At 39.7% G+C, this 25,905-nt stretch overlaps 1 protein-coding gene across 1 annotated transcript in view; it reads left to right on the top strand.

Moving 5' to 3' along the window:
* Positions 1-649: 649 nt before the first annotated feature.
* LOC127648896 (rho GTPase-activating protein 45-like) overlaps positions 650-25,905 on the top strand; it is a 36,514-nt gene continuing 11,258 nt past the window's right edge. The window contains exons 1-12 of the mRNA XM_052133715.1: positions 650-881; positions 6,322-6,688; positions 16,447-16,593; positions 18,283-18,367; positions 18,455-18,527; positions 21,321-21,396; positions 21,566-21,697; positions 22,007-22,068; positions 22,277-22,387; positions 24,363-24,443; positions 24,565-24,744; positions 25,532-25,669. Coding sequence (XP_051989675.1) covers positions 789-881; positions 6,322-6,688; positions 16,447-16,593; positions 18,283-18,367; positions 18,455-18,527; positions 21,321-21,396; positions 21,566-21,697; positions 22,007-22,068; positions 22,277-22,387; positions 24,363-24,443; positions 24,565-24,744; positions 25,532-25,669 — 1,545 coding nt within the window. The 5' untranslated portion in view covers positions 650-788. The remainder of the gene's footprint in view (positions 882-6,321; positions 6,689-16,446; positions 16,594-18,282; positions 18,368-18,454; positions 18,528-21,320; positions 21,397-21,565; positions 21,698-22,006; positions 22,069-22,276; positions 22,388-24,362; positions 24,444-24,564; positions 24,745-25,531; positions 25,670-25,905) is intronic.

Genomic DNA, 25,905 nt, shown 5'->3' with positions numbered 1-25,905 from the left:
CTGTCTGGCCATGTTAATTTCAGAACTCTTTAATTTTGACTTGGAAAAAAACAAAAACTCCTATTTATTGATATTTGAAATCCACTTCCAGATATCTAATATACCAAAATTAACATGTTAATAAACATTTACAGATATAATAGCATTTTCACAAGTTTATTTGTTGATATCAACATTAAGAAATGCATATTTACTGGTGACAATGTTATTATTGATATTAGTAAAAATTTATATAATTATTTTATAAGTCGTATCCTACATAGCTGAACATGGAAATATTTAAATGTTAAATTGGAACTAGAAAAATAATTAATTATACATATCTGTAATTGCGTTTTGAAGATCATTGTGAAATATTACTATTGAAAATGTGACCGCACATATCAGTGATGTTTTTTACTATTTTTTTATATATCATTAATGGATATTTCCGCGAGTAATGACGTTACTTTTAATATATAAAAAAATTCTAATTAAATTGCGTTTATCTATAATTCATATTCTGCACCACGTGATCAACTGTCAAAAGGGCTGATGTTGGTGTTGCGTCATGCCTGTATGGTGACTCTCCGGCAGGTGCCAGCAGCGCAACGCTTCTCTGCGCGCAGACACACAGACGCGCGTCACAGCAGGAAGAGAGAGAGACGGAGCGAGTAACTGAACTTTCATGATGGGGAAGTACAACTGTCAAAGTCGTTGAGGAGCCTGAGGAGAGTTTTAACCAGTGACTGGCTCGTTATTAAAACATCTCAGCGCGATTTATTTGACCTGGAGTAAACAGCGGGAAAATGTTTTCTCGAAAGAAAAAGGAGTCGACGAATAAAACACATTCACCCTCCAAGAAGAGCAGCGCAGGAAACTCAGGAGCACAAAACCCGTCGGTAAGACCTGCGCTCATCCTTTGTGTTTATAGGTTGAACATACAAGGAGAATTTGTGCTCACGTGCTTCCTTTTGCCGCTCTTTTGTCTTTTCTAACAGTTTTTTTTTTTTTTAAATTAGAGTAAATATATTCACATTGGAAGTGTGTGGGTTGCGTCCGATTCTTTTTTGCGATTTGGTGCACAACCGATTCACCGAGTCATCGCACAAAGATGCTCCTAAAAAGCGTTATATATTTTCAGTCCCGCCTACTGCGTTCTGATTGGCTGCTGAGAGCTACTTAAGCGGTCTGCGATTGGCCAGTTGAGAAGTCGTTCATTATCGCCTAGTAACCATAGTAAAATCATATGTACAAGTTGCAGAAAATCAAACAGCCACTAAGCTCGAAGTTCAGTGCGAATTTTAAATGGTTAACAGTAGACTAAAACTATCACATGCATTTAAATAAGTTGTTTACAGCTTTGTCGATTAATATTATAATCGGGGCGATGTAGCATCGCAGCTTCCAGTGTATGAACGTGTGTGTGTGTGTGTGTGTGTGCATTTTTACACTTGTTGGGTGTAATGCATTACTACGTACTTAACTACTGCAATTAATTACTTTTTATTGAAAAAGTAAGGGATTACTTTAATCTTTCAGAAATGTAATTAGTTACTTCTGATGTAATTGCGTTAAATACTGTATAGACTCCTCTATATGTTTTCTAATTTAACGCCGCCCCTTTAAATTCTTTGACCAGTTCATGAATAATTTATTTGATTTTATATGATTTAATTGAAAGAATTAAAAGAACACAATCATGTCTATTCTTGTATAGTTCATCTGGTCGAGGTTGATCAGGGTTTTAGACCGTAATTAGTAATAAGTAATGCAATTACTTTTCAGACAGAGTAATTAGCACAGTAATCTAATTACACTGTAGAATATGTAATTAATTACTTTTTAGAGTAACTTACCCAACACTGATTCCATGCAGCTCAATATACGATATGTAACATAATTTGTCACTTATCATTAATTAATTCTGCGATTTGTTTTTAATAATTTAGAACGTTTAGCTGTTGGTTGAGTGTTTAATCTCAAATTAAATGATCAAAACATGTGTGTTTGTGTAGCAAACTTAATATCAAGACATTAAAAGTCATGTAAATGACATGTTTATTAAAGGGACAGTTCACCCAAAAATGAAAACTCATCATTTTCTCACCCTCAATGCATCCCAGATGTATAAGACTTTCTTTGTTCTACTGAACACAAATGAAGATTTTTAGAAGAATATGTCAGCTCTGTTGGTCCATACAATGCAAGTGAATGGTGACCAGAACTTTAAAGCTCCAAAAGCACATAAATGCAGCACAAAAGTAATCCATAACACTCCAGTGGTATAATTCATGTCTTCAGAAGTGATATGATAGGTGTGGGTAAGAACCAAAAACACCCTTTTTTTTTTTTACTAAAGTGAAAGTGAACGTGTAGATTTACAGTAGAAAAAGCACTAAAATATTTCTCGTAATATTTTCTAGGAATATAGTAAGAAATAATTGACGTTTTTATATTTCATATCTATAATTCATTATAATTATTATTAGGTTATAAAATCAATAACCATCCAATCAGAAGTCATCGTCAAGCTGGTGACGTATAGACAACTTTCGTCCAATCAAGTGACGTCTAAATATATCAATCACGGGAGTTGTTGGAATACCGATGGGAAAAAAATAATGGTCCTAAAAGTCACTCAGTGATTTTGTCTATTTTATTGTTTCAAAACAATATTGTCAAAAACATAATTAAATGAACATTCCCAATGTTATTGATATGCATTAATGATATTAACTTTTAAGTTATATTAAGTTATGTTTGACTCATTAACAAAGTCATACCTCAGTTGAGTGATTAAAGGTTTCGTGAATTGGTTTGACCGAGTCGTTAAAAAAAAGAATCGTCTCCAAAGAATGAATCCTGCACGAGTCCGAGAACACTTGTGTGTTTCAGTGTCGCAAGCGACACCTAAAATCATTTATAGAGGAAGATTTGAGTCATACCAGAGCAAGTTTAGGCTTACAGGAGGCTCCAGAATACAGATGGGAAAAATGGTCAGATGTATTTGTTTGGAATTTCTCAATCTAGGATGGAGAAAATGTCCAACCAATAACCATAACGCTATTATGAGACAAAAATCTAAAAAACGAATTGTGGCACTTACAATGGAAGTCAATGGGGCCAATTGTTTGGAGGGTTTAAAGGCAGAAATTTGAAGCTTATAATTTTATAAAAACACTTACATTCATTATTCTATTATAGCGTGTGTAAGAATATGTCAGCTCTGTTGGTCCATACAATGCAAGTGAATGGTGACCAGAACTTTAAAGCTTCAAAAAGCACATAAAGGCAGCATAAAAGTAGAGTAATTTGATATACGATATGAGGTTCTCGATTACTATATAATAACTCTTAACTTTTCAAACTGTAAAGTTGCTTAAATTGTAATTTGTACAGTCATTTTAGGGTTTGTTGACATTACATCGTCATGGCAACAAAGTTGTAAAATTGGCTATAACTTTCCACAGATGTGGTTAGTAAGTGATTTAATCGCACTAAAATCATGTTAACACACATATTGTTTATGTCGTGTCTATACATTTGAAACTTTTTTGAGTATTGTAACGTTTACGAATTGGCCCCCATTGACTTCCACTGTAAGTGTCTCACTCTAACCCAGATTTTTGTTGGTAAACAACATTATGCCATAAATGCTGTCAATTGAGATTAACTTGTATTGAACCCGGAATATTCCTTAAAAAAAAAATTACGTTTCCAGAAATTAACAAATGAATGTAAATCGATTTTTTGAAGTTCCACGGTTCTTTATAAAATCAACTCTGGCCGCTAAGAAGTATTGGGCTATTGAGCTATTACTAAGTGTAGTCATTGCATTGTGCAAAATGTCAAAGCAAGTGGCATTTATTTTAAAGAAAGTTGGCACAAGTAGAGGTAGACCAATATGTTGGCTTCACCGAATAATCGGTGCCAATAATAATCGGTTATCGGCTGGGCTGGACTGGTAATCTGGCATACCGGGCATTTTCCCGGTGGGCCGACGCACTTTGGAGCCAATCAGGGGCAGACTGGCCATCGGGAGAACCGTGGCGGGGCCGAATGGGCCGCGATAAGCTAAACTGAGCCACTGCGTTATGCAGAACGGACAGCGAGTCTCTAGTCATTTCAAAATAAGAGTCCCTGTTTGTTTCCTGCTTGTTTATAGTTAAAAGTCCCGTGCACCAAATCTTTTCCTGGATATTAGAGATGGGACGATATGGTTATCTCACGGTTTGATATACGATACGAGGTTCTCGATTACTATATAATAACTTAAATGACAAATATTAATATTTTAATAATTTGTTTGTCATTATTATTATAAGCTAAATTTAACTTTGTAAAAATACACAAATTCTGCAATATATTAATCAATATTATATCATGAAATTGTATATGTAGTAATGATATGAGCTAACACTGTTTGAAATAATGTGTATAATTTATAAGTAATAACATTGAGTTTACATTCATTTGTATAAGAAATGCTAAAAAGGTTACTGTCACTTTAAGAGTTCAACGAGCGCCACTGTTCGGTTCAGCGAACATCAACGAGAATCTATAATTCACATAATAATAATAATAATAATAATAATAATAATAATACTATACATTGGAAATACATTTGTCATTATGTGTGTGGGTCGGCAGAGCAGCTCGTTCAGTAAAGTCGCTTCATCTTTGATGGACACACATTACACAGAGGGAACGATCCGCTTTAAGCTCAAGCACTTTTTATTAAAACAAGGGAATTTTCCAGGTATTCCAGTTCTTACATTTCTTAAAGCACTTTAAGGACCTTGTGTGAACCCTGTAAACAGTGTAGAAAAGAGCGCAGTGGGGTGAAATCAAGCAAGAGAGAAATTATGATGTTTGACGCCGAGATCCTTTCACAGCGTGTTCAGAGTAAAAGTTGCTCCGTGTAATGTGTGTCCAAAGATGAGATCCACGCAACTGATTTGTCATTGAATAATGTCTCTTTTTGTACTCTTTCTGTTCTTTACACTCAATTATTTAGCAATGCACTAATTAACATGCACTAATTTAAAGACGCTTTTTACAGAAATGCCGGTTTTCTTAAAGAGACAGTACAGATTTTTAGCACGTGTCCAGCAGATCAATATAAATACCTGTAAATAGTACAAATTATGCAATTAAACAATAATAATGTAATAAACTCTTATATATCCAGGGTTTTGAAATTAACATGCACCAACCCGCCAAATGCAGGTAAAAATCAGCAGTGGCGGTTAACTCACTTTTACTAGCCATTTTGGCGTTTTTCCTGCTTTGAAAATTCTATGAATATCGGGCGAATGGGAGCTGCTGGAAAAGCCTATTTAATGGTATTCTCATAACTTACATGACATACAAAGCATGCTTTCACACGAACCGCCACAGCGCACATCATGCTGGGTGTCCACTGGCGCATGGTGACGGATGAGCCAAGTGAAGCGATTTCTTTTTTTATTTACAAATCTTCTTCCTGTTCTAACTGGCCATGTTTGTCTTCAGATATTCTCTTGGCGACTCCAATCTTTAAGCTTGGGACCTGCAAAACTAATATTATTCTCATTCAAATAAAATTTCAAAACAAACGCACGTAGTTTACAGTCTCCTTAATCACTTTTATTGAAAATGCTGAGTGGCTAGTGAGCTTGGATGCTACTAGCCACAGTGGCCGGTGAGCCAAAAAGGTCATTTCAAACCCTGAATATATCCAATTATATTAATATTCTATTAATGTAGATTTTCTCCCCAATTTGGAACGCCCAATTCCCAATGCGCTCTAAGTCCTCATGGTGGCGTAGTGACTCGCCTCAATCCGAGTGGCGGAGGACGAATCTCAGTTGCCTCCGCGTCTGAGACCGTCAATCTGCGCATCTTATCACGTGACTTGTTGAGCGCGTTACCGCGGAGATATAGCATGTGTGGATGCTTGACGCTATTTTCCGCGGCATCCATGCACAACTCACCACACGCCCCACCGAGAGCGAGAACCACATTATAGTGACCACGTTAGGTTATCCCATGTGACTCTACCCTCCCTAGCAACCGGGCCAATTTGGTTGCTTAGGAGACAAGATTTTTGTTTATCATTGATTTAAAAGAAATTATCGGCCGATTAATCGGTCATCTGCCTTTCCCACCACTTTAGTTATCCGTATCTGCAAAATCCACTATCGGTCGACCTCTAAACACAAGTGCACTTTTCAAGACGCCCCACCTGTCCAAAAACAACCTTTAACCCTGTTTATAATATTCACCTCTAAACTGACTATAATCATATCATTCTCTTCCTCCATTCCTCTCTTTCTCTCATTCTCCTGGTAAACTCAGCTGTCCATTCTTCACTATGACACTATCGACGGCCCGTGCATGTTGGGCCTTCCAGACTCTGTCCCCTCGTCCTGCCCTGGAACACCAGCGTCCCACTCCAAGCTGGCTGGGTGCAATTCACATGCCGCTTCAATCAAACGGCCGACGACTCTCAGCCGTCACGCCAGCGCCGCCGGGCTCCCCTTCCAGACTGCTGGGACATGGGGCTTCCACAAGGGCTACGTACGGGCCGCTCTCACATACGGACATGTGGCGGATGGTGTGGAGACGTCGGCCATCGAGGTGGAGGATATTCCCTTGCTGCTTAGAGACGTCGCACGATTCGCCGAGGCCGTGGAGAAACTCAAGGACATGGTGTTGGGTGAAGGTAGGATGGTTCGGTTTGCTTTTAAAAATGGACGTGTGTCACTTTTGCACCACTAGCATCACCACACGGAATGCTAGTGTCTAAACGGCCTCATTTGCTATCAATAAATTGTTGTTCCTCTTGTTGAGAAAGGGCCATTTGTAATGTATGTTCCTTCTTTGCATTATTCTATGGTGACAGAGAGGAAGGAAGAAGAGCCCTCCATCACATGTTTTTGTTGCAGACTGGCATGCTCTTGCCCACATGCCCACTTGGTGCATTCTCTGGCTAGACATTATGTAGAGATGCTTTCTGAGTGGTTTGAGCACATTGCTATGTGGTTGCAAGGGTGTTCTGGGTGGTTTTTTAAGTCAAAAGAGTCCATCCCAAGTCATTATGATATACAACATTTTGATATACTGCAATATGTTATATATGTTAAACATATATGCGTATAACCTCCTGAGACCAAAGCAGGACTGCTGAAGCGTGCCACTGCTCCCGCATCTCCTCCTTCCATACCCAAATTGTAGCGTGTATTACAGCGAGTTAAATATGGGCACTGGCACACCCCTGGCCCATACAGACACTGGCTTTCAGACCTGACACTGATAACATTGCAAGACGTTTGGATGGTGCATTTTCCATTTCCCTCAATGATTTGTAAATAGTAGCACCTAATAAAACCATTAAAAAACATCTTGACCAAATAGTTTTCCTAAAATGTCAACATCGGGACCAAGTTGTGAACATTTAAATAATACCAATCTCTAGAAAGTCTGATTTTTTTTTTCATCCAGTTCTTTATCATGTTTCCAGAAGTGTTGATAATTCATGTTTTTCAGACGTTACAGACATTACATCAGAAATTAGCATAATAAATTCAGATTCAAAATAATGGCCAGAATCGTCCAATCACAGCCAACCATGTTAAAATAAAATGATCCATTATAAATAGTGAATCCATGTACTGATGATCATTGTCCCATGTGTGTCAAACATGTTGAGTGATCCAAACATCATCTGCAGCCTGAAACTGAACTTATGATCAGATTTTAGGAGTGAACGCACTTAACTGCTTAGAGAGATATAGGATGCTCCCTTGCTCCCTATTTAGTGCACGACTTAACCTCCAGTGTGCTGTCTGTCTGCACTGGTCTCAGAACAGTTATAGGAGAGCTATAGGATGCTCCCTTGCTCCCTATTTAGTGCATGACTTAACCTCCAGTGTGCTGTCTGTCTGCACTGGTCTCAGAACAGTTATAGGAGAGCTATAGGGTGCTCCCTTGCTCCCTATTTAGTGCATGACTTAACCTCCAGTGTGCTGTCTGTCTGCACTGGTCCCAGAACAGTTATAGGAGAGCTATAGGGTGCTCCCTTGCTCCCTATTTAGTGCATGACTTAACCTCCAGTGTGCTGTCTGTCTGCACTGGTCCCAGAACAGTTATAGGAGAGCTATAGGATGCTCCCTTGCTCCCTATTTAGTGCATGACTTAACCTCCAGTGTGCTGTCTGTCTGCACTGGTCTCAGAACAGTTATAGAGAGCTATAGGATGCTCCCTTGCTCCCTATTTAGTGCATGACTTAACCTCCAGTGTGCTGTCTGTCTGCACTGTCTCAGAACAGTTTGAAATGCATCTTATTTTCATTCTAACTCCATATAAACCCTCTGAAAGCAACATTTATCAGCTTTTGGACGCATCCATTGATTCTCAGTGTGATAATGCACTGTGATTTTATTGGTTATTTTGTTGTGGGCGCCTGTAGGGCTCTTTGAAATAACTGAAATAATTTGGCGAAGTGAGATGGAACCGTTATGCGGTCAAGACCTGGATCTACTTCATAGCCATGCGTTTACTTGAAAAATAACTGCACACCTTAGAATGTTCGTGACCCAATCAGAATCAAGCATTCAACAGACCTGTGGTATAACTAATGTTAATTAATAGAACCGTATTATACAGTGATAACAAAATAACATTTCAAAATGTAAAAAATTCATATGTTTGTTTAGTCAATGTGAAATATAAAAAATATTGTTGAGAGGAATACTCATTTCTTGTTTAACCAACTATTAATTCACAGTATAAGAAACTTAATTTTTTAATTTTTGCAATTATTTTCACATGAAGTAAACTGCAGTCTTTGCCTCTGAAGAGAGGTATATCTTGCAAGGCACGGCAGTACTTACAATTGTTTGTTATATGCACACAATAGACCTCAACACTAACAACAACAAACTTTAACAATGGTGACAATCAACAATCCTCATTACAACCCCAATTCCAAAAAAGTTGGGACAGGAGCAATTTAAAGGAGACCTATTATGCCCCTTTTTACAAGATGTAATATAAGTCTCAGGTGTGCCCAGAATGTGTCTGTGAAGTTTCAGCTCAAAATACCCCACGGATCATTTATTATATCATGTTATAAACGGCTCTTTTTGGGTGGAATCAAAAACACAATGATTTTGTGTGTGTCTCTTTAAATGCAAATGAGCTGCTGCTCCCCGCCCCCTTTCAGGAAGAGAGCTGTGCCTTTACAGCTCGTGCTTCGGTTACTACAGCAACAGCAAATCAGAACCAACATGACTGACAGCATAAATACCAGAGTTCAGCCATATATGTATGAATATATCTATATATATATATCCAGTCTCCGTGAATACAATCAGAGACAATGCTAACTTTAGCTGCATTAGCCGTGGAATCAGCTATCAAGCACATTCGGAAAGGCAATTTGCAAACATTCACATAATATAAAGAGTGATACTTGCATCTTCAGGATATAAAGCTGGCACACGAACAGTTGGTGCTGATCCATGCTTCAGAATCACATTGTTTGAAAATCCTGCTTTATATTGACACTCATTCACAAAGCAGTCTGGTGTATAATGATATGCACACGCATTTCTCTGGCTCATCTTTGATATGTTTCTAGACTTTGATTGGACATGATTTGGCAATGCACAAACCTCACAGCTGTAAATGCATATCAGAGCAAAAACCAAGACATGAAGTCAAAGGAACTGTCTGCAGAGCTCAGAGACAGGATTGTGTTGAGGCACAGATCTGGGGAGAGCTACAAAAAACTTTTGGCTACATTGAAGGTTCCCAAGAGCACAGTGGCCTGCATAATTCTTATGTGGAAGTTTGGAACAGCCAGGACTCTTCCTAGTGCGGGCCGCCTGGCCAAACTGAGCAATCGGTGGGAGAAGGGCCTTGGTAAGAGAGGTGACCAAGAACCCAATGGTCACTCTGGTTGAGCTCCAGAGATCATGAGTGGAGATGGGAGAAACTTGCAGAAGGACGACCATCACTGCAACACTCCACCGATCTGGGCTTTATGGCAGAGTGACCAGACGGACGCCTCTCCTCAGTGCAAGACACATTTAATAAAGCACCTAAAGATTGAACTGTTTGGTCTCAAAGCGTCATGTCTGGAGGAAAACAGGCACCGCTCATCACCTGCGCAATACCATCCCAACGGTGAAGCTTGATGGTGGCAGCATCGTGCTGTGGGGGTGTTTTTCACCGGAAGGGACTGGGGACTGGTCAGGGATGAAGGAAAGCTGAACACAGCAAAATATAGAGATTTCCTTCATGAAAACCTGCTTCAGAGTATAACTGAAACGATTAGTCGGCATTATCAACTACAGAAAATTGTCAAATAGTCATTTTATCTCATTTAACGTAACACGAGATCATATGAAACTTACACTGCAGAAGAAAAAATTGTTATCAGAGAATGTCGAATATAATATTAAAAATACAAATATTTTAAAATATCTAAATTCACCTGAGAAGCAGCATATAAAATATTTAGACTTGCTTTTAGAGAATAGATCTTGAATATGAGTATATTTTGTTTTTACTGCTCTCGCAGAAGTATACAAGTTAAATATACACTTATATTATAACATTAGGATTTTTGCAGTGAATTTCTTTACTGAATTTGACACAGGCTGTCTCCCTTATGTTTTCCCTAAGACTCTTATTTTGAAGTTTTCTCCCGGACTACATCTCCCATAGTGCACTGCCCTCATCACTTCCAGCTGTTCCTCATCATCCTCACCTGTTTCCCATCCCCTCATTAGTTCCTTTGTGTGTGAATACCCTCTAGTTTTTGTTTGTTCCACTCCAGCCGTTGTTAAAGGATTTAAAGGATTCACTCCTGCGTCTCCTCTCTTCCTCTTCCACTCCATGTACCCAGTGTTACAGAATTAAACTTAATAAAAAGTCATTTGTCCTCTATTGTTAGTAAGCATGTTTAATACAACCTTTTATGTCGCGGCACAAGCTGAATAATCGGTTAAGAGCTAATGATTAATCGTTGGAATAATCACCAAATAGTCATTCTAATGATCGTTAAATTAATCGATTATCAAAATAATTAGTTGCAGCCCTAGTCCAGAGCACTCAGGACCTCAGACTGGGCCGAAGGTTCACCTTCCAAAAGGACAATGACCCAAAGCTCACTGACAAGACGATGCAAGAGTGGCTACAGGACAACTCGTGGAGTGGTGGTGGTGTAGTGGGCTAAAGCACATAACTGGTAATCAGAAGGTTGCTGGTTCGATCCCCACGGCCACCACCATTGTGTCCTTGAGTAAGGCACTTAACTCCAGGTTGTTCCGGGGGGATTGTCCCTGTAATAAGTGCACTGTAAGTCACTTTGGATAAAAGCGTCTGCCAAATGCATAAATGTAAATATAACTCTGTGAATGTCCTTGAGTGTCCCAACCAAAGCCCAGACTTGAACCCAATCAAACATCTCTGGAGAGACCTGATAATGGGGTCTGAATACATTCTGAATGCACTGTATCCCCAAATATATTAACTAAAATTGTTCATATAAATATATATGTTCATATAAGCTCGTATATCAGACTTCTGTAGGAGTGGTCTCTAGATGTGGCTTGGGTTCCTCCTTTAGTTTAAGTGAACCAAACACTAAAATATGTAAACAACAGTAATAGTGAGGCTTGCCTTGACGAACCTCACTAATGAAAACTCTCCTGGAGGTCATCACTGTTTTGTTTTTACAAAAGGGAAATTTCATTGGGTGAATACATGTTGATGCATGTTCACATGACTCAAACCATCCATCACAAACACATATCAACATCCACATGATGCAGGCCATGAGATGATGGTACAAGCGTCATGCCAGCATCAACTCGAGCATGACACTGCCTGCTGTTTATTATGAGAAGAAATGGCAGAAGTGCGTCAAATTGTGTGGGTCTGTATACAGCAGTATTTCTGCAACGGTGTAAATGAACGATCTGGTGGGGCTTTTACAGCTTCACCAGAACTGAGAGAAGATACGTTGTGAAGGAAATGACAACAGTAATTACAGAAGAAACACACAACAACACTACAAATGGACAGACAGGAAGATCTTGTCTTGAAGTGACATTGGAAACATCACTACAGCAACACTATAACAAGGGCGAATGTAAACAGGAAGTGGAGCGGATGAAAATAGCGACACTTGAAGGAAGTCCAGAAGGGTTGAGGAGCTTTAACTGACTTCTGCTCTTTATAGAGAACAGACTGACAGGATCTGATGTGATAAAGCTCTTGTTGTCCCCTGCGCTGGAAAAAGAAAGACAATAATAGACACGACAGAGTCGACCAGTTCAAATCCCTGAATCACACATGGGATCTTTGTGTTTCAAAAGCTGTGAAACTTCACAAAATCACAGTTTGTTAATAGTGCTTGTCAAATCTGTTTAGCTTTTGTGTCTGATGGCATATCAACAACTGAGTGCACTTGAAGAATAACAGACATGAATGATTCCTCAAATCATGCAGGACTCAGGAGATGTGCTATTAATTTTCTAAGCGATCAGAATGTATGATTTTTGACTGGCGGGTGAAAAAATGCCATGGAATTTTATAGGAAGGACCCAAGCCATATTTAGAGACTTGAGGGTTGCTGGAACTCCTTAGCAGCCACACCCTAGCAACCATACCAAACATCCTAGCTTCTGTTTAGCAATGCACTAATAACACCCACAACATCCGAGCAACCACATACCAATACATCAAAAAACACCAAGAACACCTTTGCAAACACCTAGATACACCTGAGTCTAGCACCCTATAGCAATGCACTAATAACACTGACAACAGCCTAGCAACTGCACACCAACACATTAACACCACCTAGAACACACCAGCAACCATACAGAACAACCTAGCAACTACATGTCAATGCAATAAAACCCCCCACAAAACTCTAGCAACCGCATTACAACACATACAAAAACCAAACATTACACCTTATAGCAATTAGCAATGCACTAATAACACAGACAACACTGTAGCAACCGCATAATAACACAGTATAAACCACTTAGAACACCCTAGCAACCATACAGAACAACCTAGAAACCACATAGCAATGCACTAAAAACACCCACAACACTTCTGCAACCGTATAGCAACAAATAGAAACCAAACATTAGACCTTAGCAACCACCTAGCAACAAGTGAGCAACCATATAGAATAACCTAGCAACCACAAAGCAATGCACTAAAAACACCCACAACATCCTAGCAACTGCATAGCGACACATTAGTAAACACCCAGAACACCTTAGCAACCACCTAGATACACCCTAGCAACCATATAGCAACACCAGAACACCTTAACAACCATGTTGCCACACCCTAGAAACCGCATATCAGTGCACTGATAACACCCACAACACCTTAGCAACCGCATGGCAACACATTAAAATGATCCAGAACACCTTAGCAACCACCTATCTACACCCTATTAGCAACCATCCAGAACACCCTAGCCGCCATCCAAAACATCCTGGTAAGCACTTAGCAATACACATTAAAAACCACCCAGAACACCTTAACAACCAGGTGGCTACACCATAGCAACCATAAGAACACACCTGCAACTGTTTAGCAGTACACTAATAACACCCACAACACCTCAGCATCTGCATAGCATTTCATTAAAACCACATAGAACACCTAGCAACGGCATTTTAATGCACTACAAATGCACAAAACACCCTACCAACCACATTACACAAGAACAACTTAAAAACCACTTAGCCACACCCCAGCCAAAACACCCTTGCAGCCGCATAGCAGTCCACTGATAACACCCACAACACCTTAGCAAACGCCTAGCAACACATTAAAAACTACACAGAACAAGTTAACAATCACCGAGCTACACTCTAGCAACCATCCAGAAGACCCTAGTAACCACTTACAGCAATACAATAAAAATACCCACAACACCCTATCAACTACAGAGCAACTTATTACCAACCACCTCCTGGTTACACCCTAGCAACCATCAGAACACCCTAGGAACCACTTACAGCAATACAATAAAAATAACCACAACACCCTATCAACTACAGAGCAACTTATTACCAACCACCTCCTGGTTACACCCTAGCAACCATCAGAACACCCTAGTAACCACTTACAGCAATACAATAAAAGTACTCACAACACACTATCAACTACAGAGCAACTTATTACCAACCACCTCCTGGTTACACCCTAGCAACCATCAGAACACCCTAGTAACCACTTACAGCAATACAATAAAAGTACTCACAACACACTATCAACTACAGAGCAACTTATTACCAACCCCTCCTGGTTACACCCTAGCAACCATCAGAACACCCTAGGAACTGTATAGAAATGCATTACAAATACCCAGAACACCCTAGCTACAGCATAGCAACACATTAAAAACACTTTAACCACCATAGTAACCATAATAGCAATATAAAACGGTAGTGTTATACATCGGTGTCTCCGTTCGACACATGAAAATGTAGTACATTATATTTCAGCTCTGCAACAAAGAGGAACAACTGTTCTAAATGTTACACTCTTTTGTTTGGTTTTGTGCATTTTTAAGAACACCCACCGTCTGAGCATAAAAGACACACACAAGGACTTTTGTGGTGTAAAACAACAGCTTTCATTGTCTGGCTGAAAAAGATAAGATTTCAGCAATCAAACTCTTGGCGAAAACGCCGGCATTCCTTTGTACATAGCTGCTGATGTTGATATACAATGTATGTGCTAACATCATGTTAAAGCAGAACAACGCTCTGAAATAACACACCTAGTTTAATTTACCTAAAGTTGTTTGTTCTTTGGGCTTCCTATTTGCTTGTGTTTAACCTAATGAATTTCAATTGTAATATTGATGTATGTGCGTAATATGAGTTTATGTGTGTAACCAAGTTCCCTCTTGTGGTATTGAACAGAGTGTATGGGAACAGAGAAGTGCATTGTGGGATGGGGTGGGAAGGAGGTGGACAAATAACTGACAAGTTTTGGTGAAAATAAGAGGCAGATCAAGAGTTGGTCTACTTCCTAATAAGCGCTGAAGTTTTAGTGGCACACACAAAATGATAGGGTTATAACTCCACAAACAAAAACCAAAAACAAGGAAGTGTTTGGTATCATCGTAAAGAAAACTTTTCAATTTATTTTAATGATATACAGTAGATAATGATCAATTCTGAGACTGCTGAAAAATCACAAAAAACGTCTTCTTATTTATCTAATTTGACATTATATATCTCTGGGTGTAAATAAAGTGGTTCCAAAAAAACTGCTTTTGTTTACAATCATGTCGACTGTTTCTGAGAAAAAATTGGTGTTGATACGACAAAGCAATCAAAAGTTACAACATTACAAAATAATTTATCATAGTGTCCAAAAACATCTCCAAACAAATAAAAGATAATAATTGTACATAAGAACTAATTACACATGCAAACACAACAATGACTAAAGGTTTGCATAGCATGCAGACATGATTTTAGTCATGAGATTTCACAGAATGAGTTTCATTCTGTGTCATTTGAGTCATCATTGAGTCTGTGTCGTGTATTTGGCGCCATCTCCTGGTGGTCATATGTAACATTGTGCTTTATGTGGATTATCTAATGATCTATACATCTGATTATCTTGTGTGTGGACTCGACTTGAAAGATAATCACAGACTCTAAATAATGGCATGTGATATTTTATGTTACGTTTGTGTTTCGTGAAGTTATAAGTGAAACCGTGGCATATAAGCAACATAAATGTCAAAGACCAAACCTAAAGACCAAAGACCCATTACTCACTATATTTCTGTCTGTGAGTAAAACAAATGAGCTGGTTGTATTTTACTCTTTGAGAGCTTTCCAACAACATATGACACATGAATATTAGATCAGTTTGATGTTTTAACTGATAATTTACAATAAGTGCAAATTTGTTATAATTTAGCACAATGTAACACTTCTGATTTATCTGCAGATTTCAAAGCACATGTTCAGTTTTGGTCATAATGTCACATGCATTGTAAAGTAGAGCTTCTAAGCTTTTAAACGACGCCTATTTTGTGTTGGTCAAGACTGCAGTTATTAATATATTGATGATTATTTTCGTTTCTAAAGGGTTAAAGCACGATTGTGTGTTTGTTTGTTATACAACGGACCCCAGAAGTGTTTAGCCGCTTGAGTTACACTTACAAATGTATGAATGTCATTGGATGAGACAACAAAATATCAAATTAAATGGCATTTATTGGAAATAAAGATAGCACAAGCTCACCTTTCTAGCAAAAACAAGTCTTTGTCTAAAGTATCTAAATACTTTTTTGGCCATGTGACTGTATTTCTGAATAAAGGTATTTAAAGCAACTTTTCTTATAGAGCATAGGTTTTCATTAATGTTAAATGTCTCTCCCTCTCTCTCTCTCTCTCTCTCTCTCTGTAGTGAAAGAGGAGCCGCACAACAGATCGGCCGTTCACGAATGTTTAGGAGAAGTTCTGCGTGTTTTGCGGCAGGTAATCAGCACGTATCCTCTGCTCAACACTGTGGAAACTCTTACCGCAGCAGGCACTCTTATCTCAAAGGTCAAAGGTGAGTCCAACCGCCATGTCAAACTCCTCGACATGGGTCTGCCCCTCACACACTTTTCTCTCCATCTCTCTCAGTGTCCTAAAACCAGAAATCGTGATCGCAAACACATGCAAATAATAGGACATATAACACAGAATGAGCATGAATACGTTTAATAAGAAGAATGCTCAGAATTTAGAGTACGAATATTTTAGCCATTATTTCTGCCTTATTAAACATGTATGTTATTAAAGCTGTATTTCAGAAATTATAAGTTTGCTTGACAATAGTAAGCCTGTAAATATGGCTGATTATTAGTATTGGCTTTACAAAATATATGATGATTTAAACGACCTTACAGCTCAAATATTACACAAGTTTGCATTTATAGTGCATTTATAAAATTATAAGATTGACATTTCTGTCTTTAAATTGTCCCCATTCACTTCCATTGTAAGCACCTAGATTTTTGCTTTTTTTTAAGAAAACGAGGAACGAGTCGAAATACATTTTTGTGGTAATCAACATTATGCCACAAATGCTGTCGATTGAGCTTAAATAAACTTTAATAAATGTCAAACTAATTATTAACTTGTGTAAGTAAATGTCCCATTGTCTTTATCTTAAGCAATTTTAGCAATTCATTAGTAACAATTTAGTCAATCCTATACTTATTTGTTATAATAGTCTTAAAGGGACAGTTCACCCAAAAATGTAAATTCAGTCATGGTTTACTCACCCCTGTGTTGTTGTAACTCTATATGACTTTCTTTCTTGTTCTGAACACAAAGGGAATTGTGAGTAAATGTTGTGCTCAGTGATGTCACAATGGCAGTTTATGGTGAGCACCTCTTCAAGCTTCAAAAGAACACAAAAGTATCATTCAGAAGTCTAATTAATTATTCATGAGCTCATGATTGTTATGAAAGCATATGATAAGATTTGATGAGAAACTGAAATATAATGTATTATTTAGTGAAAATGTTCACTGTTCATTTGAATGGTTTTGGTCGGGTGCAAGTTCACAGCGGATGGATTTATGCGCGCAATGCCGAAAATAGTAAACAAGCGATCGATAGACTGTACCGTCACTCGTCACGGCTGATTAGGACAAAAACTCTGATTACCCTAGAGAATATACCTTTTATCACGTGTCGTTTGCCGTCAGGTGAGGACACGGTGTGATTGTGGCGTCCTTGATGTTTCTGTTTGATTTACGAATACTCAGTTCATAAAAACAAGGCTGGACATAGAAATGCATCAATTCTTCGACTACAAACTCTTCAGACATGTTTAGTGAGTTCTGTTCTCTGTTTTGTGTGCAGATGTGTTGTGTTCTGTTGTCACTATCGCTTTTAACGACCTGTTTTTAGATAAAACGTGTTTTCGCTTGAACGCCCCAATGTTGTGAGGGGGCTGCATGAACTGTTGCTCTCGTGTCCTATCATGAACGCACACAGGAGATCAGTGAACATTTACACCAGATTTAGTTTCTCATCAAATCTTATCGTATGCTTTCATAACAATCATGAGCTCATGAATAATTAATTAGACTTCTGAATGATACTTTTGTGTTCTTTGAAGCTTGAAGACACGGTCACCATAAACTGCCATTGTGACATCACTGAGCACAATGTGTAATGAACCATGTTATATCATTTAGCAAAACCACAGTTTTAGTAGAGAAGTGACTGAAATGTTTCTCTTCAGGGTTCAGTTATGAAGGCACCAATGATGCTCAAAAGAAAGATTTTGAGAAGGCCATTGAGACCATCGCCGTGGCCTTCAGCAGCAAGTAAGACCCGACACATCTGCTCACTCACTACATGTGACCGTTTTGCTGTAATAATCCGCTTAGACTAACTGCTGGTTTCTCTGTCAGTGTTTCAGAGCTGTTGATGGGGGAAATCGACAGCACAACTCTCTTGTCTTTACCACCGACAGAAAAGAGCCGGGTGAGTGTGTGTGTGTGTGTGTGTGTGTCAAAGTGTGAACTGTGCGGAAGGAGTTGGAAGCATGTGTGTGGGTTGCTTCCTGTGTGGCGTTCACAAGTGCGTTGTTTCCTCTGTACAAACTCAATGCAGCTTGACGCAGGTCTTTGAAACACTTCTTTAGAATGTCATCAGTGACAAATGAATGATTTAATCATGTTCATAAAAAAAACACTTATATCATTTCCCAGAAGTACCACAACTAGAACCAGAAGTTTCTCTTCCGTCGTTTGTTTCAGGGAATAAATAAAATGCATTGAAGCGTAGAGTTGACGAATGTGTTTTCGACAAATGACCAAACCGCTTAGTCTGGATAGTCTGACATGTTTGCGGAGGTTAGCCGCAGAAGTTGAAGTAATACAGTGATGATGTATTAAGCTGTCCGGTCAGCCCTCAGAGGAGGAAGTGATGTGTACCGTTCAATACAGCAATCTCACCACATCTGAGTCTGACTGAAGGAGTAGTTCACACAAACAGCGCAAATCGTGCTCTTATGTTGTTTCAAACCTGTTTGACTTTCTTTGGTCTGTGAAACACAAAAGGAGATGTTTTTCAGAATGTCCGAGCTGCTCTTTTACATACAATGAAAGTATACAGTGACCTCGGAGTGTCAAGCTCTAAAAAGCACAATAAAGTACCATAAAAGCACTAATTAATTTTAGTTTATAATTGTGTTTATTTTTTTCACGATGGCTCTTTTTCGTTTTATTGTCCCTGTACAAATAAACAAACAAATAATTAAGCAAACAAACTTCCATATGTGCTGTTAAATGACAGATATATCCAATAACTGGACATCTGACCGCTTGTATGCGATGCTCCTCGAATTTTCGTTAATATCCGCATTTATAACAATGTTACACCGGAGGAACGAGGTGTCAGAAACACATTTTGCAGCAAGGAGACGTTACAAACATGCACATTTATGCATTTGGCATAGCGATTATATTGCATTAAGTGTACACAATTTATCTGTTTCTTTCCCTGGGAATCGAACCTTGATCTTGGTGTTGCTAGCGCAATGCTTTACCAGAACTCTGGACGTCAAAAGAAATGAGCAGAAATTAAAACCAAACACTCAATGCTGATTTTGAGCGGACATATCAAATGTATTTTTGTCAAAAATTAAATTCTCCCCAATTTGTAACGGCCAGTTCGCAATGCGCTCTGAGTCCTCGTGGTGGCGCAGTGACTCGCCTCAATCCGGGTGGCGGAGGACGAATCTCAGTTGCGCATCTTATCACGTGGCTTGTTGAGTGCGTTACCGTGGAGACGTAGCGCGTGTGGAGGCTTCACAACTCACCACGCACCCCACCGAGAGCGAGAACCACATTATAGCGACCACGAGGAGGTTACCCCACGTGACTCTACCCTCCCTAGCAACCGGCCCAATTTGGTTGCTTAGGAGACCCGGCTGGAGTCACTCAACACACCCTGGATCCGAACTAGCGACTCCATGTGTGCTAATCAACGTCAATACTTGCTGAGATACCCAGCAGCCCCATCAAGCTTAACTAGTTAATTACTCTAATCGGTGATATGTAAATGTTATAACGATATATGAAAACATGTTGTATTCTTGTGATGTTTATCGAAGAACATTTGCAAGTTAAATAATGGCTTGTTTGTTACCGTTCATCTTTATAATAACCACACGGTATAAAGTATTTATAAAGCAATAGTTTGTAGTTAATTGATCATTTATAAATGATTGTTCCTACATTATTAATACAATACAATAATACAATCTTAAGAATATGATGTGTATGTTTTTAATCATATTTTATTGGTTACAATAAAAAAGTACAAAAGTAAATTTGCTTCCATAAAGCAACAATTATGTCTACCTCTAGTGGACAGATCAGATCTGTGCAGCATGCCGCCGCAATGATTGTGCGCTGTATTATAATGTCTTCCGAAGTCCGGCCAAAAGTTTGTGTGAGACTGAAATAGAAGTCATTCTTTACAGAAGCTCTCAAATGTCATTCACACTTTCGCTTATTCGACCTTGCCGAACATAAAATGTTACTTGAATTTTCAGTCTGTTTCTGGCACAAAGCTGTTGTGTTAAAGTGTCGTACTGACTACTGTTATGATTCTTTTAGGCTGTTTTTAAAGTGTTTTTTGTAGCTTGACAGCATAGAATTATGTTTTTTTGGTTTGAATTATCCCTTTAAACTTATACATTGGTGTGTTTGTTTGTATGTGTGTGTGCGCGTGTCTGTGTGTGTTTGTATGTATGTATGTATGTATGTATGTATGTGTGTGTGTGTGCGCGCGCGCGCGCGTGTCTGTGTGTGTGTGTGCGTGTGTGTGTTTCGGTGTGGGTGTGTCTGTGTGGGTGTGTCTGTGCGTGTGTGTGTGTGTCTGTGTGGGTGTGTCTGTGCGTGTGTGTGTCTGTGCGCGCGTGTGTGTGTCTGTGCGTGTGTGTGTCTGTGCGGGTGTGTGTGTGTGTGTGTCTGTGCGTGTGTGTGTGTGTGTGTGTCTGTGCGTGTGTGTGTGTCTGCGTGTGTGTGTGTGTGTGTGTGTGTGTCTGTGCGTGTGTGTGTGTGTCTCTGTGTGTGTGTGTGTGTGTGTCTGTGCGTGTGCGTGCGTGTGTGTGTGTGTCTGTGCGTGTGTGCGTGTGTGTGTGTGTGTGTGTGTGTGCGCGTGTGTGTGCGTGTGTGTGTGTGTGCGCGTGTGTGTGTGTGTGTATGTGTGCGCGTGTGTGCGCGTGTGTGTGTGTGTGTGCGTGTGTGTGTGTGTGTGTGTGTGTAGTCTATGGAGGATCTGTACAGAGTTTCTTCAGCTCAGGGTTCTGATGGAGGAGGCAAATACGACTACCAGGATTGCAGTGAGTGTCTTCTTTCCTTTTTCTGTCTTGACGTGTATTTGAAACGGCACACCATTTTCTGTTTTGAAAAGATAATACATGCATATTTAATTATACCTATCTTCAATGCACTGTGCTATAACCATCTGCCAAATGATTGAATGTAAACATGTAAAATGTGTGTGAGCAGTGAGTCCACAGGAAGTTGATATTCTCCTGCAGCGCAGTGAAGGCGGAGTGGACTCGGCTCTGAAATACGCCAAATCGATCGCTAAATACATGAAGGACACCATCAACTACATAGACAAGAGAATCGCTCTTGGTAACACCACACACTTTACATTATTACGTGGGTTTGGCTGGGAATACTCGATTGTGATTGGTCGATACCTGCAATATATAACGTGCATTAAACTGTACAATTAAACTATCATTTATAATTATTATAATAATTAAATAACAATACAAATCTAATAATTTAATGTTACATTTTAAATAAATGTATTAATTATATTTTAAATCCAGATGAATAACAAGTCCAGCCCATGAAGACCAGAATATCTGTCTGTATAAAACTGTATAATGAAGAAAACTCGTATTTTGTTTATTTGTGTCTCTCGTGCTTTCACAGAGAACGAGTTTTCCAAAGGTCTTCAGCGACTCTATCAGTCCAGCAAACAGAGCATCGCACAGGTAAATGTCTTTAAATACAGTTGCATTCGATTGCAATTGATTTAAGAAGAGTCACATGTGCACGCTTTAAGCACAAAAAGAAGTTTGTTTGGTTTGAAATGATACAACTATAAATGTAGATTTCTTCAGCAATGAACACTTTTGCCTTACAGTTTTGTGAAGAAGCATTTCTCAGCCCTGTCTGTCTGTCTGCCTGTCTGTCTGTCAGGAACACATGCCGTTAGTGTCGATCTTCTCTCTGGCTCTTGAGCAGGACTCAGAACAGAGCTCTGGTCTACAACAGGCCACAAACAACATCTACACACACACTTTTCTACAGGTAACACACTTTACTGCACACAGAGGCCTGCAGTATTACAGCCTGTCTGTAGGTGGATAGTTCACTTGACTTGATGTCGATGAGAAAACATTAAATATCTTTTATTGTAAATGTGTATACGGATGAGCCAATACATTATGACCACTCACAGATGAAGCGAGTAATGTTGATCATCTCCTAACAAGGCCACATGTCAAGGTCTCGGTAGATTAGATGGTGAGCGAACAATCAGTTCTCGTAGTCAAAGTGTAGACCTGAGCGGCTTTGACAAGGGCCAAATTGTTATGGCCAGACGACTGGGTCAGAGCATCTCTAAAACGGCTTGTGGGGTGCTCCCGGTCAGCAGTGGTGAGCACTTACTGACAGTGGTCCGAGGAGGGACAAACCACAAACCTGCGACAGGGCTCATCGTGTGTGAGGGCAATGAAGACCAAACCAGCAGAAGGTCAGCTGTGGCACGAGTCACAGAATAGTTTAATAATGGTTACGGGATGAATGTGTCATAACACACAGTGCATCGTACCCTGCTGTGTATGGGGCTGCATAGACACAGACCGTTCAGAGTGCCCATGATGACCCGTCCACGGTCGAAAGCGCCTACAATGGGCACTTGAGCGTCGGAACTGGACCTTGGAGCAGTGGAAGAAGGTCGTCTGGTCCGATGAGTCCAACCCTGAGTCCAGCCATTCGTGTGAACGTCACTTTGACACGTGCCACCCACCTAAACATAGTTGCAGACCAGGTACACCCCTGACGGCAGTGGCCTCTTTCAGCAGGATAATGCGTCCTGCCACACTACACACATTGTTCGGGAATGGTTTGAGGAACATGTTGAAGAGTTCAAGGTGTTGTCGCTGGCCTCCAAATTCCCCAGATCTCAATCCGATTGAGCATCTATGGGATGCGCCGGACCAACAAGTCCGATCCACGGTGGCTTCACCTCGCAACTTACAGGACTTGAAGGATCTGCTGCTAATGTCTTGGTGCCAGATACCCCAGGACACCTTCAGAGGTCTTGTAGAGTCCATACATCGGTGGGTTGGCACTGTTTTGGCAGCACACGGAGGACCAACAGCATATTAGGCAGGTGGTCATAATGTTTTGGCTCATCGATGTGTATATAATAGATTGAATTACATTAGGATAGACCCTATTAAACACAACTACGTTTTAAAAACATTTTGTGTTTGCTGGGAAAAAAATACTTAAGTTTTTATTAATAGTAATATTTTTTGCAGAACATCTTTGCACTAACACCAAAGGTCTTACTAGAGGAAAATTAAGACCAGACGTGGACTTTTTTTGATAGAATTCAATATTAAACATAATCGTGTCTCGTAAAAGGTGCGTCTAATTGCTAGAAATACCATTTTACCTCAACTTATAGGTTCTGTAATGGTGCGTTCACATACAACGCAAAGAAAATTCGCCTTGCAATGCTCGAGCGAGTTTGACCGCTGGATTATAAATGTGTGTTTAAACTCGTAATGTATTCCCGCTTCTCTTCCGGCGGGGCTTCTACGATTGGCTCATAGTAAAGTACAACCAATAGCTGGAATCAAGTAGTCGCGCATATTTTCACAACGTACCAGGTCGTCCAACTTCCTCGCTCACTTTCCTCCAAGCGACGTCTTTTTTCGTCCGGTCTCTACATGTATGACGTTGTGTCGTACAATTCCGGGTGACCACACATGGTATGTAAAATGTATTTGATGCGCTGAATTGAACTGTGATACATTTCAATCCATATTTATAGAGCAAGGAGAGGAAGTTATCATGGTCAAACTCTCAAACATTTGGGATCTCTGAAAAGCCCAGAGAGTCCTCTGATAATACCCCAAAATGTACCACTGTAGAAAAACTTCAATAACAAACATCCTGCACAAAACTTAATTACTGGGCCTCTGGAGGACAATGATATTATAAATGCACAACACTTACTATGTGTCTCTCTCCCTCTCTGTCTCTCTCTCAGCCGATGACACAGCGCAGACTGGAACATGAGAAGAAGCGCAGAGAAATTAAGGAGCAGTGGCAAAGAGCCAAGAGAAAACTGGTAGAGATTCAAAACACCTCCTCAACTAATCCTGCTGAAACGGATGGATTTATACCAGATGAGCAATAGCTACAATGTGTATATTTGTGTTGATGCATTCAGAGGTTTGTGTGTTTATCAGGCCGATGCGGAGAGTAACCTGCGTAAATCGCGTCACCTGTACATGAGCCGCTGTGAGGAGTACGAGAGAGCTCGGACGGTCGCCAATAGGGTTGAAGAGGAACACAGTGGAACAGGAAGTGGCTTGACTACTAAAGCTCTGGACAAGAAGAGACGACTGGAGGAGGAAGCACGCAACAAGGTCAGCACTCAAACAGAAAATGACCAACATGAGTAAACATAACTTATCTCCATACAATAGCAATTGATGCACAAAAGTGTCACAAAAGTAGTCCATGTGACACGTGCATCGTATTATAAGTGTTCGGATGGCATGCGATCACTTTCTATGATGAACAGGTCGATCCAAACTGATCAAATTCAATATGGCGACAAACTTGCGTGATTACATCATCAAAAGCGCTCGTTGCTTCAACTCGAACATTGTGAACACGACTCAAATGAACACGATATTTACATTTCATGCTATGCAAATGTTAAGCACATCATGGAAAAACAAAACATTTAAACCAAAGGAACAAACCCCCCTTTTAAATTCTGTATTATTGGAGTATAATGGATAATGCTGTTCAGACCGCTAGAGGGCGCCGCTTGCTCACACAGTACTGACTGAAGCATTGAAGGCAATAAGCAGCCTTTTAAGGTTTACCAATCGCTCAAGGCCATATTGCGATTTCAGTTTTATTTCAATCAATCATGCAGCAGTAATAAATATCATACCAATATCTCAGAAGTCAAAGTCTGCTGGTTTCAAAGCGTTTTTAAATGGCCTTTAGGTAAGTGCCGCTTTCACAACTGTCACATCCATTTATGGCGGTTTTTCGGCATTACAATAAGAAATGTAATATAGCATGTTCATAGGATTGAAGGTCTGAAGCTGAGACTAGTCAACCACTTGAACAAACTTTATTTGACACTAACCTTAATGTAAAGAGCAAGTGTGTCATCTGGCGTGTGTGCGTCCTCAGGCAGAGGAGGCGGAGGCAACGAATCGCACCTGCATCGCAGACGCCACGACTCAGCAACAGGAGTTGGAGGACATGAAGGTGAACGTGCTGAAACAGATTCAGGAACTCATCAGAAATACTGACCAGATACTGAGAGCGGTGAGACACCACACACACACACACACACGTACACACAAGCTTGGAAAACATGGAAATGTTAGGGAATTTCAAAATTATGCGTTTGAGGCCTGGAGAAGTCATGGAAATTAATCAAATCTTTTGCTCTGAAATACTGCTGTCATTCACACAAACTAAAGTATGTACTTACTAGGGGTTGCGCGGTTTTTAATAGTCGACTAGTCGGACCCATTAGCCTAATCGAATTCGACTAGTTC

The sequence above is a fragment of the Xyrauchen texanus genome, chromosome 9 (genome assembly GCF_025860055.1).
Source record: "Xyrauchen texanus isolate HMW12.3.18 chromosome 9, RBS_HiC_50CHRs, whole genome shotgun sequence".
NCBI classification, from domain to species: domain Eukaryota; kingdom Metazoa; phylum Chordata; class Actinopteri; order Cypriniformes; family Catostomidae; genus Xyrauchen; species Xyrauchen texanus.
Note: the sequence above shows the minus strand (reverse complement) of the source record. Positions and strands in the feature narration are given on the sequence as shown.